General features: G+C 50.9%; 1 protein-coding gene across 2 annotated transcripts in view; it reads right to left on the bottom strand.

The window, feature by feature from the left end:
• LOC138566146 (zinc finger protein 485-like) overlaps positions 1 to 16,283 on the bottom strand; it is a 435,444-nt gene that overhangs the window by 52,913 nt on the left and 366,248 nt on the right. For both annotated transcript variants that reach the window (XM_069643160.1, XM_069643159.1), the window contains exon 8: positions 15,124 to 15,234. In XM_069643160.1, the coding sequence (XP_069499261.1) occupies positions 15,124 to 15,234 (111 nt within the window). The remainder of the gene's footprint in view (positions 1 to 15,123; positions 15,235 to 16,283) is intronic.

Raw genomic sequence — 16,283 nt, 5'->3', positions numbered from 1 at the left:
GCACCACGGTAAACACATTCCAAGTTTACACGTAAACACATTCCAAGTTTACACGTGTGCAGCCTTGTCCAATCTGGAAATAAGTATGCAATTCCCAAAACCCCGGTTCCATATGTATCTAGATGCTTAACAGCAGAAAACCAAGGTTTAAGTTAAGCAGCTCCCTGCCAAGCCCACAATACTGGAACCAGAGTAAGCCTGCTGGAAAGGTTCCATATATACTTCACCCTCCTTAAGAAACCACAGTGGACACTGTAGAGAGTGCAACCAGCCCGGAGAAACGAAGGCTGCAGACAACCCTAAACCCTGTTCTAAGACTTTTTTTTTTGGAGTGGTGTGGGGGTGGCTTTTCTGTTTGGTGTACTGATTTTTCCCAAGGGGACAGTAACCCCTGTAAACATAGGAGAGACTGAGAACCTATCAGGAGAGAGAAGACAGAGCCTGGCTCCTAGAGCCCTACCCTAAGGGTGGGCAGCCTGGGAAGGTGGACATCCTGGTACTTATCCCTGCTCTGTTATTAAGTCCCCAAAAAAGATTTTACCTTTACATTGCAAGGCTTATCCTTGGCCTTAAGCCCAGGGACCACAACTCTCCAGCCCTAAAAACTCTCCACTGTCTACCGGTTGCTGCAAGGATCAAATTCATATCGCTAGCCCCACAAGGCTGTCTGGGGCTGGGGACCGTTCTACCTACAACTTGCTCTCCCAAAATATTCTCCCTCCAGATCTCTATGTTCCTCAGGTACCAACTCATTGTGTGTTGAGCGCTTTGCTTAACAGCCATCTGGTGGCTGATCTCGCTCATCGGCAGGCTCCCTCCTATGGAACTGCCTCCCTCTTCCTCTCCCATCTCGAGCCGAATCTCCTCAATACTTTCCTTTCCACCTCCTCCTTTTCTTCCTCCCTACCTCCCTCCCTCCCTCCCTCCCTCCCTCCTCTGCTAATTTGCCACAGCTGCCGAGGGCTTTTACGTGTCCTACCGGGTCCTGGCTTCTCACACCCAATCGCCTACAGCCTCCACTCCACCTAGAACTTTACCTTGGCACCCACCGGCCGTTGCCACTACTGGCCTGCACTTTGTTATTCTCGGCTGACCACCCAACCTATGCACTTTCAGCTACTTCACCTGATGCAACTAAACCCTCCCCTCCCTCTCTGCACTTTCACGTTCTGAATGCTCAGAAGGCCTCTCATTGTCTAATTTTTTTCATTCCCATGTTCCCTCCCTGCTGCCCTGTGGGCACTTTGAAACATTATTTACGTGATGTATAAGCGCCTTACAAATGCACACTAAATAAAGTTTAAAATCCTGGTATTGTCTAGTGCTTCAATTATTGTCACTGCTTAATGCATGGTATCAGAGGTAGAATGGAGTACAGCTATGCACGGTAGCGAGCCCAGAAACACCTCAGCTAAGTGTAGGGAGGAAATCCCATAAAAGATATTCATTAAGGAAATAACCACTAAACCCACCCTGTTCCCAGACCTATGGTTTTCCCCTCCTCCGAGTGAGTGGGGGCACGCTTCCACTTAAGAAGAGATGACTCTGGGACCGTAGGACCTCCTTAGCTCATAAAGACACCAGCAGCAATTACAGTTCCCGGGCCAGACCTCTGCAACTTGGGATCCCTAACGCACAGAGACCATGGGCCCCAAATCTTCAAGTGTCATCACCTGCAAAGTTGAAGTGTTGGGGTTCAAGAAGGTCTTGTGGAAACCGGCCTGAAGGTGCATAACCCCATGGACTGTTACATGGCATTGAAGGCCCCTTACTCCACACAGGCCAAAACGTTCCTGGGCCTTGAAGATCACCAGAAAGGATTACTTCACCTGGTAGTAAATCTGTTTGTCCCCATATCCGACCTGCGTGAAGTACTGGCTCACCTGCATATTCAGCCCTGATACAAAATACTGATTGTTTCTATGATCAAATGATGAGTCACGATGGAGAAACGCCGAGATGACCATCAGGAAATGAAAATCAACCCTGACGGAAAACAAGACCTTTTGACAACATCCAGAATGAAGGTGGGAGGATCAAGCTGGTGACTCGAGTGGAGGCAACTCCTGTCCTGACGAGACGAGAAGGGAGACTCCGGAGACCCAGATGAAATAATGAAGCCCATGACCTGTATCGCAGTGACAAAAGGGAGTCCTCAAGCATAGCCTAGCACAGATCGGAGAGGTCCTGATGACCTACTTAGGAGCTAGCTGCAAAAACTGCATCTAGAACCATCTCAAACTAGGAGCCCATGGGCCTAACCCGGGGCTCCTCCTGTGAAGGGGATGGGTGTGTTCTCCGCCTACAACTTAAAGGCTTAAAAAGAAACAAACTGATTTTCTCCACACTGTGGCGCTAAATGCAAACCACACTGCCCATTCCCAAGATTTTGCTCAAGTGCATGATAGACGATGATAATATCCCAAACTCATTAAAAGCAACAATCCAAAACATTGCAACGGCCCCCTGGGGAGCCAGGGTGTCAGGACTCCAACTGAGTCTCCAGACATTCATGGGATTGAAATGGATATATGAAGCCAGTTTAAAATGTAATGAACAGGTGTAAGCTAATCTATGGCATAACAAAGTTTTTGTCTGAGGTACTTTCAAGAGACATTTGCTGCAGGACCCGAGGTTATTGAATATAATGGGGGTAGCAACAAATATCTGATCCTGTAACAAAACAGGTAATCTCTTTGGATGTTCAAGCAGCCATTTTAGAGAGGAGGTGAGGTTCGGGCGACTGATTCTTTTGGACATGCAACGTTTTAATTCCATGAAAGTGTCCACCCATGGACGACATGCATAAGTGCATCGAAGCACTACTGGAGGACAGGTGCTGAGACAGATGTGCTGTAGCTGGGTCTCGAGCCTTCTGTTTCCCCAAATGTTATACGAAAGCCGAGGCTGTGCTGGTAAGCTCCAGTTATATTTGGTTATTAATATCATCAAACATGGATCCATATGCATATATTTGCATACATGATGAATTTATGTTTTTACAGCTTCAATGTTAATAATAAGAATTCTGTAAGCACAGTCAGTCCCTTCATCTCCTGCAAGTGGTCATTGAATAGCAGAGTGCAGCGACATGTGTGGAACTGCAGATGCAAAGTGAGAAGGGCCTTTTCAGATGCAAACAGGCATTGTGGGCTTGAAGGTGACTGTGCAGGGGCTTTACTCGAACATCATGGGTGGTGCCGGCAAGGAGATTAAAACAGGGGAGAGATTCTTCTACAAGTTGAGGGAGTTGAAAACACCTTAAAAAAGAAAATAACCGGAGTACTTCGGGCATGGCCTGGAGCGCCGCGGATGAGGCTGCTCCATTGATGGCCTCCGTTGGGGTCCGCGGCTCTGACTGATCTTTCACCGGTTTCCGCTATGCTGTAACGGCCTCCTGGCAGGGATCTGAAGCGGAACGTCTCCTGCACCCGTGGCTACATTCCTGGCCCCTAACGCGGCAGAGTGGCTGAAAACGCGGCGTTGGAACTTCTCTGCGGTGTTCCCCGCCATGATTCAAGATGGCGGCCGCGACTGGGGCCCTTTGCCGCTGCAGCCCGTTGGCGCCCTTTCTGCCTGATGCGGGGAGGGGCAGTGTGGCTCCAACATGTAACAGCACTCTCGTAGTACTTGACACCTCCCCCATCCCTCCCCCTCATCTGCACGGGGTCTTCGATTGAGACGGCCGGGTCCGACGACCACCATTCCAACGCCGAGAGCTACAGTGCTGCACCCTCCACTCCCGCCTGGGCCTGGTGACGCTGGGCCTCCCCTGCAAGACGAGCTCCGGCGGACTCTAAGCCAGTGGTGCCTGCGACCCCCACCTCCAGCGCAGTTGGCGCTCTACTTTCCAGGCAGGCGCCGCTGGCCCCACTAAGCGTTCCAAGCCCCGACGGACCCGCCGCCCAGCAGCTGGCACCCTGAGGAACCAACGACGCGTCACTCTCCAGGTGAGCGCCTCTGTCCCCATTGAGTGAGGTTGCCCCTGAGCCTCCCCACTTGCATCCACGACTGGCTTCCCCCGGGGGCTTGCCCGGAGGCCCGCTACCATCCCTGAGGCCTACCGGACCTTGCCCCCCCACCTCCTACTGATCGTGGTCCGCTTCCACTGCGGTGGTTCTGGTGCTCCTGCAGCTTCCTGGGGCGCCCCTGCCCTCCGTCGCCATGCACCGGCGGAGCGGAACCACCTCCACCCCATTGCTTTGGATCCGGGCCTCTAACCTTGGGTGGCTTCTCCTTACGACACGATTACTACTCCGCAAAGGCACTCCTGCCTTTTCTCCCTGAGAAATCTCCTGGGGCGCCCCGGCCCACTCCATTTCTATCGCCACCTTAGACTCCTGTGGCCCCTGGCAGTGAGCATATTCCTCCCCCTCCTTAAGCCATGACCAAGGTGGTGAAATCATCGAGGGGCACTGACATTGCCACCATGCTGCAGGCCCCGGAGAAAGGGAAGAAAACCGACCCCTGAATCTAACTCCCCAGAGGGCCTCTGACGTGAAGGGCACGCTGGCCACCAAGGAAGACCTCCAGGTCTTTATGTCTGACATTAAAGCGGAATTCCAGAACTGCATGACGGAACTCACAGCCAAGTTGGAACAAACCGAACAGCGGATTGATAACGTTGAACACCGAATAGTGGAGGTCGAGGCGCTGACAGTGGACCATTCTAACTCAATGAAGGAGATGCAACGTAATATCCAAGCATTAATGGATAAAACCGAAATCCTCGAATTTAAGCAAGAGGATATGGAAAACCGCTCTCGGCGCAATAATTTACGGATCCGAGGGGTCCCCTCATCAATCCCAGACAAGGAACTTCCTGAATATGTCAGTACCCTCTTTCAATCTTTACTGCCGGACTTGGATGAAACGCAACTCTTACTCAACCGCACTCACCGAATGCGCCCCCGGCAGGGAACTGACACAGACTCTCCCCCAGATGTCATCACGAGAGTCCACTTCTTCACCACTAAAGAGGCTATCGCTGCGATAGGCCGCACAAAGGATGAGCTCTCCTTCCAGGGATCCCCACTCCAAATCTTCCAAGACCTACCGCCCCTAACCCTCCAAAAACGCAGAATGCTCCGTCCTCTCACCCTCTTTCTCTGAGACCAGCAGGTGCGCTACAGATGGCTGTTTTATACGGCGCTACAATTTTCATATAAAGGCACCCCTCGCACCATCAGTCAACTCGAGGATGCGGCTTCCATTCTACGCCCGGGCTCTCCTGAGAGCACGGGGCCCTCCCTCCCACCTTGATCGGACCCCGCCCTGGAGCCTGGCTCCCCCAAGCAGAAACGGACCCCCTGGTCACGAGTGCAGAGATCTCGCAAACCCAGATGATGGCCCACGCTTCCCTTAAGGATCAAGCGGCACCGAGACTAGCGATACTCTCTTAAGCCCGCCTCGGACCCCATGCGGCCTATACCCTCCTCCAAGGCAGATGTCATCGTATTACCCTAGGAGAAAGTTTCAACCATGTCACCCAGGTCGCCCGTTGCCGGCCTGGGATGCTTGGGGGACCCGCCGACAGTTATCTATCGGCCCCCCGGCCACAGTTAGGTCCTCCTTTTGGAGGCCGAAGTTGGAAGGTTGGATCTCCCATTGGAGACTATTGTTAAAACCATCAGCCACAGGAGCCCTACCTCTGCTGACACATCGCAGCTATGGCTAACCTAGACCCCTCACAATTCCCTCCCCCCACAGCAAAGGTCCTCGGACAGCCAGCCCCCACACCAGCAACTGAAACTCACCACTTTGAATGTTAGGGGCCTGAACTCCCCACCCCCCCCCCCTGAAGAGGAAATCCATCCTACACAGGCTGCAATCCGATGGAACCTCAATCGCTTTCCTGCAGGAAACACACTTAATTCCAGCTGACTTTTCGCACCTCCGAAGCAGACTCTTCCCCACACAATTCTTAGCGTCTAATGGCACCAAAAAGGGTGGCACCGCTATCCTTTTGGCTGCGGGCTTGAACCCCCAAGTCATCGACGTCCTGCGCTGCCGAGAGGGTCGCTTTGTGGCCATCAAATGCATCATTATGGGCCAGCTCTACACTCTTGTTTCAGCGTACGCCCCGAATGAGTTCCAAGATGGATTTTACCAGGACCTGGAAGAGACCCTCCTCCCGTTCACGGAAGGACAACTTGTCATCGGGGGCGATTTCAACGGGGCCCCGGACCCCCTTAAAGACAGATCTCACCCCCCCACCTCCAGAGACCAGAAGCTAGCCCTGGCCCTACTCCACGCTTGATGTCGTCGACACCTGGAGAGTGTTATACCCGGAGGAGAAGGACTTCACCTTTTACTCATATGTACATCGCACTTTCTCCAGAAACGATCTCCTGTTGGCCTCACCCCGGATCCTGACCTTCACGGATGACGTCACAATCGGCCCCCGGATCCTCTTGGACCATGCCCCAGTCTCGCTCTCCCTCCGAGTCCACGACCCGGATCCCCCTCCACGTCGCCAATGGACCTTGTATGACCCTATCCTGGGGGACATGTCGGTGAGAGATGCGATCGCCAGATCAATCAAAAACTTCTTTAGGGAGAACCTTAACGAGGACACGTCCCCCGCCAATACCTGGGACGCTATGAAGGCAGTGCTCAGAGGGGAACTGATCGCCCAAGGCGCCGCGTTTCACAAACAGAAGGCGGCGACCCGAGACGCCCTGGAGGCCGAGGTTTGTGCAGCCGAAGCGGTCCACAGACAGAAGGGCTGGTCCCCAAAATCCTACAAAGCCTTGCAAATGGCGAGTAAGAGGCTGGAGGCTCTCCACGCCGACACCACTGTGAACCTGCTCGCTAGGACCAAACAATGGTACTATGTCCACAATAACAAAGCCAACAAGCTCCTGGTCAGCAAGCTAGCTAGGGAGAAGACTCGGAAATCCATCCTGGGCATTCGCGACCCACAGGGGTAGGTGCACTATGCAGACCAAGAGAAAATCCGGCTAGCCACGGCCCATCAATCCGAGACTATGATAGCGGTCCCGAGGGACTTGGAAGCGCAGCGCGCATACATCCGTAAGGCGGCCCTTCCACGCCTGACCCCGGAGATTGGCCAGGAGCTGGAAACGCCTATCACGGAGGAGGAGGTGGAAGTGGCGATAAAGAGTTTGAAACCAAGGGCCCCCGGCCGGGACGGCTTCACCACCAGATTTTATAAACTCTTTCGCCCCCAATTAGTGGCTCCCTTGGATCACCTCTTCAATTCATTTGCGACCACCAGAATGATCACTCCGTCCATGCAGGAATCCATTACCCTTCTCGCTTTAAAGCCCGGAAAGGACCCCCTTGAGAACAGCTCGTACAGACCAATTTCCCTGCTTAATTTGGACGCTAATATTTATTCGAAAATCTTGGCTAACCGCCTGGCTCCTTTCCTACCGAACATCATAGACCCGGACCAAACCGGCTTCATCAACTACCGGTCCACGAAAGATAACATTCGCAGAGCCCTGAACCTCAGAGGTGACCACAAGAAATTCCCAGCAGCTGGCCTTGCTGGCCCTGGACGCGACCAAGGCGCGGTCATTCCTAACCTTGACCCTCGAAGCCTTCAGCTTTGGCCCAATCTTCAGAAAAATGGTCCTGGCAAATTATCAAGCTCTCAAAACCAGGCTCAGGGTTAGCGGCCGCCTGTCGGACCCTATCCTTCCTACCTGCGGAACGAGGCAGGGATGCCCCCTGTCCTCCCTGCTTTTCACCCTGGTCATGGAACCGTTGGCCCAACGGGTGCGGACAAACCAACTGGTAAGCGTCCCGAAGATAGGCGCCACCCAGCATAAGATCGCCCTATACGCGGATGACGTCTTGCTAACCGTCACAAACATCAAATCCTCCCTGAGGGCTGCTCTGGGGGAGCTCCGTAGCTTCGACGAGGTAGCGAGATTCGCCATCAACTTCTCAAAATCGATAGCCCTCGGTGTGGGCCTGAGCCCGGATGAAAGGATCGCCCTGGAGAAGCAAAGCCCGTTCCAATGGAGCACCCAAGCAATCCCATACCTGGGGGTCCGGATCCCAGCACAACCAACAAAAGTCTACCAGGCCAACTTCCCCCCGCTCTTCGAGGAACTGGAGAAGGATCTCACGCGCTGGCAGTCGCAGGAAATCTGTCATGATGCCTACCTCCAAGGAGCCAGGCCGGGCCCAGCAACCCCAGAGGCAGACATCATTTTCCCCAGGGAAGTCTCAGCGGGCCCAAGTTGGGGCCCTTTGGACTCAGTCCTGGCGCCTTAGGCACCAGGCTCATAGAAGAGGATATGTGTTTAAGTGCTTGGGTGCACACTTACCTGATGCAGACCTTGCTGCTTCATCCAGGCCCTCTTGAGGCCTGAATGGGACTACTTTACCTGTAGGACTACTTCACCACCCTGGTGTGGTCGGGGAAGGATACATACCTGATTGGTGGAAGGATACATACCAGGAACTTCTTCCAAGGCTATTTAAACCCCACCCGAACAGCCACACGTGCTTCGCGTTGTTCTGCACCTAGCAGCTGGACGCTCACCGTGTCAGCTCCTGCATCCTGACTTCAGCCACGCCTGCCAGCACCCTGGAACACCTGCAAGGGGAGAAAGGAAGAGAATAGGAGAAGAAAAGCCCTTACCTGCTAAATCTGCATCCCGGAGTCATTTCTCCAACGGCCCTGAAAAGGAAGACATCATTTTAAAGGCATTTTGTTTCGATCGCTGCAGCGCTGCATTTTACTCGCCTTTGCAAGGCGCTTCCATCTTCAGCAGCGATCTTCCGGATTCAGCTACGCCCCGGCGCCTAGAGGAAAAAAGACAAGAACAAAGGTGAGAGGGAGAAAAGGAATAAGGAAAGCTCAGTTTCCTTTTAAGTCTTACCTGTTGGATTATTCCCACTGCATTTCGGGTACTGCCACTTCCTGGCATCTCCGGACCCCGGCCCCTATGGGGAAAAAAGACAAAGACATTGAATGAGCGAATGCAAAGACATTACCTGAGCGCTCATCCAGAACTGTTTCACTTCGGGTCGGCGCCATATCTCCGGCACTCCGAACCCCGGCCCCTAAGGGGAAAAAGACATAAGCATTAGCGCTTGCTGCAATTAGACAACGAACATTATTTTTAAGCATGAACTTTTGAACAGAACTTTTACAGCGCCTTACCTGAACAGTCAAGCTTACCTGAACTCCCATCAATCCTCAATCCAGTGAAGTAACTGGGTTTCAACGCGCCCCTGCATCAGGAGCAGGATGGAGAGCTCATCCTTCCAAACCCTAAGGTGAGGCTTCACGGGGAATCGTGGAGGAGGTATCGTGGAGGGTTGGAAGGGAGTGGGAGGCTTGAGCATTGTTCCACAGTTGGTAATACTCCCTTTTCACGCACAGGAGGGTATCCAACGAGCCAGGGAAGCCAGAATAGAGGGGCCCTTCCTGTCCATCTTCAGAGTTCTGCGCCTTCGACGCCGCGCCTCCGTGGGAACCAGGTGAGCGTTACAAAATCTCCCTGCTGGGCCGGATAACAACCTGCAAAATGAATCTCCTTCCCCGCTTCCTATATGCCTGTGCTTCCCTTCCCGTCTCAATCCCCCTTCCCCCCCATCATGAAGCTTCAACGGAAATTGATTGACTTTATATAGAAGGGCAAGAAAGTGAGGATTCCCCGGAAAACGATGATGGCCAGCGCTAGACTGGGAGGGCTGGGGGTCCCGGACCTCCGCAAGTATCATATCGCAGCGCAGCTGGCCCATCTCCAGGCGTGGGGACTGGCCTCAGGCCGCCCAAAGTGGGTGGACATCGAATAATCGCGCCTACCCCTGCCTCTTCGCTTCCTCCCGTTTCTCCCTAACGCTTTGCGCCGGAGTTGGCCAGATGTGCTGACGGACACGAAAAACTCGTTAAAGGCATGGGAGTGGGTCCGCAGATACAGAGGGATCCCAAACGACCTGAACTTCCACCAGCCGGCCTTCTCCCCGGGAGCTCGTCCAGCGAACTTCGGAAACTGGGTTGCAGGAGGCCTTGAAACGCTGGGACAGCTCTTCGCAGGAGACTCCCCCCTGGACTTCGAACATTGTAAATCCTCCTTTCAGCTAGCAGAGTCGGACAGATTCTCCTATGCCCAACTAAGACACTGGTGCTCCAACCCCCAGACCTGGATGGCAGCAACTCGGCCTCTTACTCCCTTGGAACTCACAGCGGCTGACCTGCCTGCCCGAGGGAAGATTTCCGCCCTCTACAAGCTACTGCTGGACGACCCCCTTCTCTCTAAGCCCTCCTACATGTCCCTGTGGGAGACGGACCTGGGTCACGCTATAGAGGACCAATCCTGGGTGGATATCTGGACCAGGACGCGCACGGCATCCCGCTGTATCACCAACCGGGAATGCGCCCACAGACTGCTGTTGCGATGATACTACCCCCCCTTATGTCTCCACCACTTTCAACAAGCCCTAGACCCCCACTGCTGGCGTTTATGCGGCCACTTGGGATCCTACTTCCATATGTGGTGGACCTGCCCTAAGGTAAAGGAGTTTTGGACCCAATGCCTCGCCACTATAAAAGAAATTACCCAAGTTACCATTCCACTAACTCCCGAACAGGTCCTCCTTGGGATCCCGCACCCATACGCTTACCCGAAAACAGGGAGGGCCACGCTGTCCACTCAACTCTTGCTGGCCGCCAAAATCACAGTTGCCCGCACCCGGAAAACTGCGGAAGGCCCCCTCATGCCCTTGCGGTGGATCAAACTCTGGGACATCCTAATAGCTGAAAAGGTCACAGCAGCTAAGGCGGGCAGACTATCGTTTCTTGGACGTCTGGGGCCCGGCCCTGGACTATGACCAGAAATATCCGGCGCTTACTTTTAAGCCGCGCTTGATCGCGAACGCTCTCCGTTCTATGGGGGACAGCTCGCCACCTGGCGGAACGGAATGAGGCCCGGGAACAATGCCGTCTGCGGGCGTAGGGGTTGGGGGGAGGGGGGCATTTCAAATGTCATATGTTATCTGTAACTAATGTGAGTTTATCATGCTTGCTCCTGTGCTCTGTTAATAAATAAACAAGTTAAAAAAAAAGAAAATAACCAAAGACAAGACAAATGTTTGCCTTACTTCAGTCAGTCATTAAGTGCCCCCGCCTTCCACAAACATTAAGAGACTCAAGATACTAAGCATCTCTTTTGGAAGGAGGAGGGTGGTACCATGTTTCTTTTAGAATTTCCTACGGGTCGAACGCACAACAGTTTCATCATACAGAAACACATGCATTATAAATAAAGGGGGCCACATTGATCAGAGGGGTGCACTTGGATGATGGATAAAGGTTTGCAGGGGAGGGTAGAGCAAGAGGCACTGGCATTGATATTTCAGGGAGCTGGGGTTTAAAGCATGAATGCTGCAGGAGAAATAATGGTGTTTCCCTTATGCCGCTAGTTCTTTGTGCTGTCTTTGGAGAGTGCCCTTAAAAGGGTGCACATTGTTTCTTAGGAGGCAAAAGTCAATTTCTGGCAGCACAGTTAATTGAAAACTACTCGAGTATGGAGGATGTGCCAGACCTGCAGGTGATGGGTTCTTTTGCAGTTATTGTTAAGTCCTTGCATTTGAGGTCTTGGTGCTGATGAAAAATACAGCCCATGCGAAGAACACAGAGTACAGTAAATTCAACAAAGGTAGCAGGCGCCCCTCTCTCGGAAGAACAAGGCATGATAACCTGATCAGTGGTTGTTAACCACATTGAGAGTTTGCAGCCATCTGCTTTTTGCTCACTGTACCTTTCACAGATGGGAAATATCCATTTGCATATCAGTCGTTGTCCTGCCCACATGGGCAGTCCAGCACCGAAATGCTATGGCAATTCCTCTCTGAACAAGAGTACCACCAGCAACCCCATAGATGTGTTTCAGCCTTGTTGGGCATCATCAGTGAGGTGAAGCTGAGCCGCTTTAAGCACAGTGAGCAGGGAGTCCACGTCTGGTTGCCCCCAGGTAACCTAGGGTGACCAACCCCAAGTTCCTTCAACAAATTCAACAAAGTTAGCAGGCGCCCCTCTCTCGGAAGAACAAGGCATGATAACCTGAGAGTACTGTAATACCATATAAAAGTCTTCCGGTGCTAATAGAAAATAAATGGTGCCCTCACTGTCAAACTAGAAATTATATCGTGCCTCCTATTGCTATGAATATATGTATATTGGCCTACCCCAAGCTGCTAACAAGCTGCTTATAAACTACATGTGAATAAACTCGCATTGCAAGGTCCTGACCTTAGAAACCATGTAAACTGTCATTTTGGGTCAAGCCGCCATTTTAGGTTTTCTTGCTCTATAAAGTCACCATGTGAGCTAAAATGGTAGCCTATGTTATTCAGAACAGAACTTGATTGTCATGACCTCTGTACAGCTAATGTATAACTTGCCTGCAGGCCACTTGTTAGGGTCATGAGCTGAGACCTTGTCCTTCTGCTGACCTGTGTGCAATGGATTACCTGTATCACCGAAACTGATCTATAATTGAATGAGAACACCTGCTTAACTATATTGTATAAATTAAGTCCTGCATTGTAATGTTAGGCCTAGAGCATACATTATTACCATTTCTTCTTGTTAATGTATAAACCTAAGATGAACTAGATTTGACCTGGCAAGGGACCCTAGAGCAGCAACTTATTTATGGAATGGTTAACCTGCAGAAAGGCTGGACAACAGGCTGGAGAAATGCATAAAAGCCTGACTGTTTCAATGAATATTTGCACTCAGTGAGCACACCGAACCACGCCGGAGTTCGCTGTGTTGTACTGAGGGTCGATAGCTATCTGAATTTTGTTCTGTTCTTTTGTAACTGGATTGAGTATAAAATAAAGTGCTTTGTATGTTCCTTTGTAACCTGTGTTTGGTGCGTTTCCTTTTTGGTTACCCTGCCTCATATTATTTCCTTGTTTTCACATCACAAATGGGAAAACACAACACAGTCCTAGACCCCATATACATCTCTACCAAGGCCGATACTCTAGCACAAGGAGACATAGTTACTAGCTTATGCTGTAAAAGGGGAAAAGACATCACAAAGCAAAATAACTTGCCCTCCATGATGGAGAGGATTGTGTTCTTCCCATTAGGCTTGGCCTTTGGTTTGGATTTTTTCTTTCTTGAGCTGTTTGGTCTCCGTTCAGAGATTTGTGCTGTTAAGAGACTTGGCAAATGTTGCGTTCAGTCTTGAAATGGCAATTATAAGGCACTTAGAATCCTCTCTTCAGCTTTAAGTGGTAGAAGGACTATTCACTTGCGCAGGAGTTCTATTATGCAAATTCGTTACTTTTTTCTGTCCAAAGTGGCGCTTTTCTTTGGGAGGGGAAATTACAAGACGGTGAAAAGTACCCTCAATGGATGGCTCCCCAGGATGTTGAGGAGGGGCGCTTTAGCTTGCCATTGTTCTCTCTCCGGAACAGGGCAGTGTGTTTTTGTGAAGACATTGAACAATGGATTGGCGATTCTGGTCAAAGCCCTTGCTCAGCCAATTTCCCAGTTTGTCTCTATGCAGAAGATCAAATAGCAACTTGAAGATCACGCAGGCCACATCGGGGGGGCTTTTTCCTGTGTGTGCGCAATTTCGATGGAATATGCAGAAGAACGCTTTTTGGGATTGTAGATGAGCCCGGTGGGGGCCCTCTGCAAAGGACTGAGGATGTCTCCCTCTGCAAAGGACTGAGGATGCCTCCCTCTGCAAAGGACTGAGGATGCCTCCCTCTGCAAAGGACTGAGGATGTCTCCCTCTGCAAAGGACTGAGGATGCCTCCCTCTGCAAACGACTGAGGATGCCTCCCTCTGCAAAGGACTGAGTATGCCTCCCTCTGCAAAGGACTGAGGATGCCTCCGTCTGCAAAGGACTGAGGATGCCTCCCTCTGCAAAGGACTGAGGATGCCTCCCTCTGCAAAGGACTGAGGATGTCTCCCTCTGCAAAGGACTGAGGATGTCTCCCTCTGCAAAGGACTGAGGATGTCTCCCTCTGCCTCCCTCTGCAAAGGACTGAGGATGTCTCCCGCTGCAAAGGATTGAGGATGTTTCCATTTTCCATCAGTCTTGCAGAACCCGGATGACTGATGTAGATTCTGCTGTCCTGGGCAAGTGGAGAGATTTGCCTGTATGATTTCATTTTGTTAAATAAGCCCTTGCTATAGGGCGATACCATCACATTTCTAAGCCTTTCTAATTTTGTGAAAGTTCTGAATAGGAGAAGGGGTTGAAGCTTTCCTTCAGTGAGGTGTCCCAACATATTCGGAAAATCATTTCAAGACCACAGCAGGCATCATGTTGGGACACAATGCTGGTCAATTGGTGAAATTTATAGTGCTTCCTGTATAGCCTTTTTGACAAAAAACGTTTTGCTCAAGCATTTCTTGCTCCATTTTAATCGGCGGCTGCATTCTGGTAATGGTATCCCCTATTTGTGCAACTATAGGCCAACGATGGATTCCAAACGTGTGCAGGCTTCTCAGTAAAATCCTTCCCACAGTAGACAGACAGCCCATTAATTCACTGGGAGTTTGGAATGCAACGTGTGCCCTTATTATTGGACATGCTTTTTCCATTCAGCTGTTCTGAAATGTCCTTTCCCTTTCCTTGCTGAGAGGCACATCTACCTGTTATAGACTTTACCCAGCAGCTTTCTGGCAGACAGGAGCTTCTCACTGGTCTTCCATCGGTGCGCTGAACTACCAGCATGCATGTCCACTCAATTATCCAGAAGCTAAAGGGTCTGATTCATTGAATTATTTGCACAGTGCAAAGCGACTTTGCCCATCCGACACAAACCCTGATTCATGGAACTGTGCAAAGTGTATTTTTGCAGTGCAAAGTGTATTTTTGCAGTACATAGTGACTTTGTACTGTGCCAAAAATTCCATAAATCTGCCTCAAAGTCTCATACTCGGGAAATGGAAAACCATTGCCCTTTCTCGCTTCACATGATTTAAGCAGGACGTTAACATAACCGTTGTTTACTATAACAATTACAAAAGGCACCCGCCCCCTTCAGTTAGCCTCTTAAGGCTGGTGTCAGACATCTGCTTAGCATTGCAGGGCAGACTCACAAACCCATGGAAGATCAGAAATTTGCATCCAGATGTGCGGATAGGCATGGAAAGGGACTCACCAGTAAGAATGCCACTGTTTCTGCTTCCCCGGTAGCCTGGAACGTCAATGGCATATGTTTCCCCATCTTCATTAATACCGATTGATGCATCTGGGGAGTTAACTGCAGGCACTGTAATCCAAATACATTCAGAATTAGTGATAGCATTCCGCATCCTGACCTGTTGCTTGAACTGTCGCAAGATGTCTAGCTCACTCAGTTCACTTCTAGAACATGCCTATATACACGTTTCTAGAAACACTTCACTAACAAGCATAGATATCAGGGTGCAAGGATGTGCATAGCTTGTAAGGTGCATGCGATAAAGGGTGCACGTGTGCAATAAAATGCGAGGTGGAATACAGTAAGGGGAGAAGACAGACAGACAGACAGACAGACAGACAGACAGACAGACAGACAGACAGACAGACAGACAGACAGACAGACAGACAGACAGACAGACACACACACACACACACACACACACACACACACACGGCAAGACCAGAGACGGTTGCAAGGAGGGAAGTACCCTTGACTTTTTCAGAGAAGAACTGCTGCTTTCACAAGCCCTCGAGAATAAGAAACATAAGACGAGGAATTAACGCTGAAGAAAGGTGCAGTGTGTGTAAAAGGCACGCAGGGTCCTTCTGCATCGATATTCAAGGCGGGGAGGAGCGATTGCCGCCGTGGTACTGTCCTTGGCGCCTACAACAAAGCAGCGTTAACAAATCCAGCACAGCCGGTGAGACCGATAGCGGGCCCGTCTGTGTTAGAACCAAGGTTGCAAGGGGCAACGTTGCATGAAGAAATCTGCAAAGAACGGAGTGTGAGGCGTATGTGATGAGCAACGCGAATATAATTGAACATCCAAGGAGTGACTAAACTTTTGAAGCCAAGATAGATACTATATACAGAGTGGTCCGGCACCACATGGGTGCTCATTCAAAGGTATCTGTTAGGTATCAACTGAGAGTGTAAAATTGTGAACTGTGAAATAGAAGTGGTCGTGCAACGGGTCAAGCAAAACCATGTGCACATTCTAAAGTCTTCGATAGCTAATACGAACTGCAATTAATCCCAGCCCGGCTGAGGGAGACTGATTGTGAAAAGGAATCTGATCCCGGCTAAGGGGGATCCGGGGTGAACCGTGAGTCACCCGAGAAAAAATATTCTATAGG

This window comes from Ambystoma mexicanum, chromosome 2p (genome assembly GCF_040938575.1).
Source record: "Ambystoma mexicanum isolate Mex_15411 chromosome 2p, UKY_AmexF1_1, whole genome shotgun sequence".
Taxonomy (NCBI): Eukaryota; Metazoa; Chordata; class Amphibia; order Caudata; family Ambystomatidae; genus Ambystoma; species Ambystoma mexicanum.
Note: the sequence above shows the minus strand (reverse complement) of the source record. Positions and strands in the feature narration are given on the sequence as shown.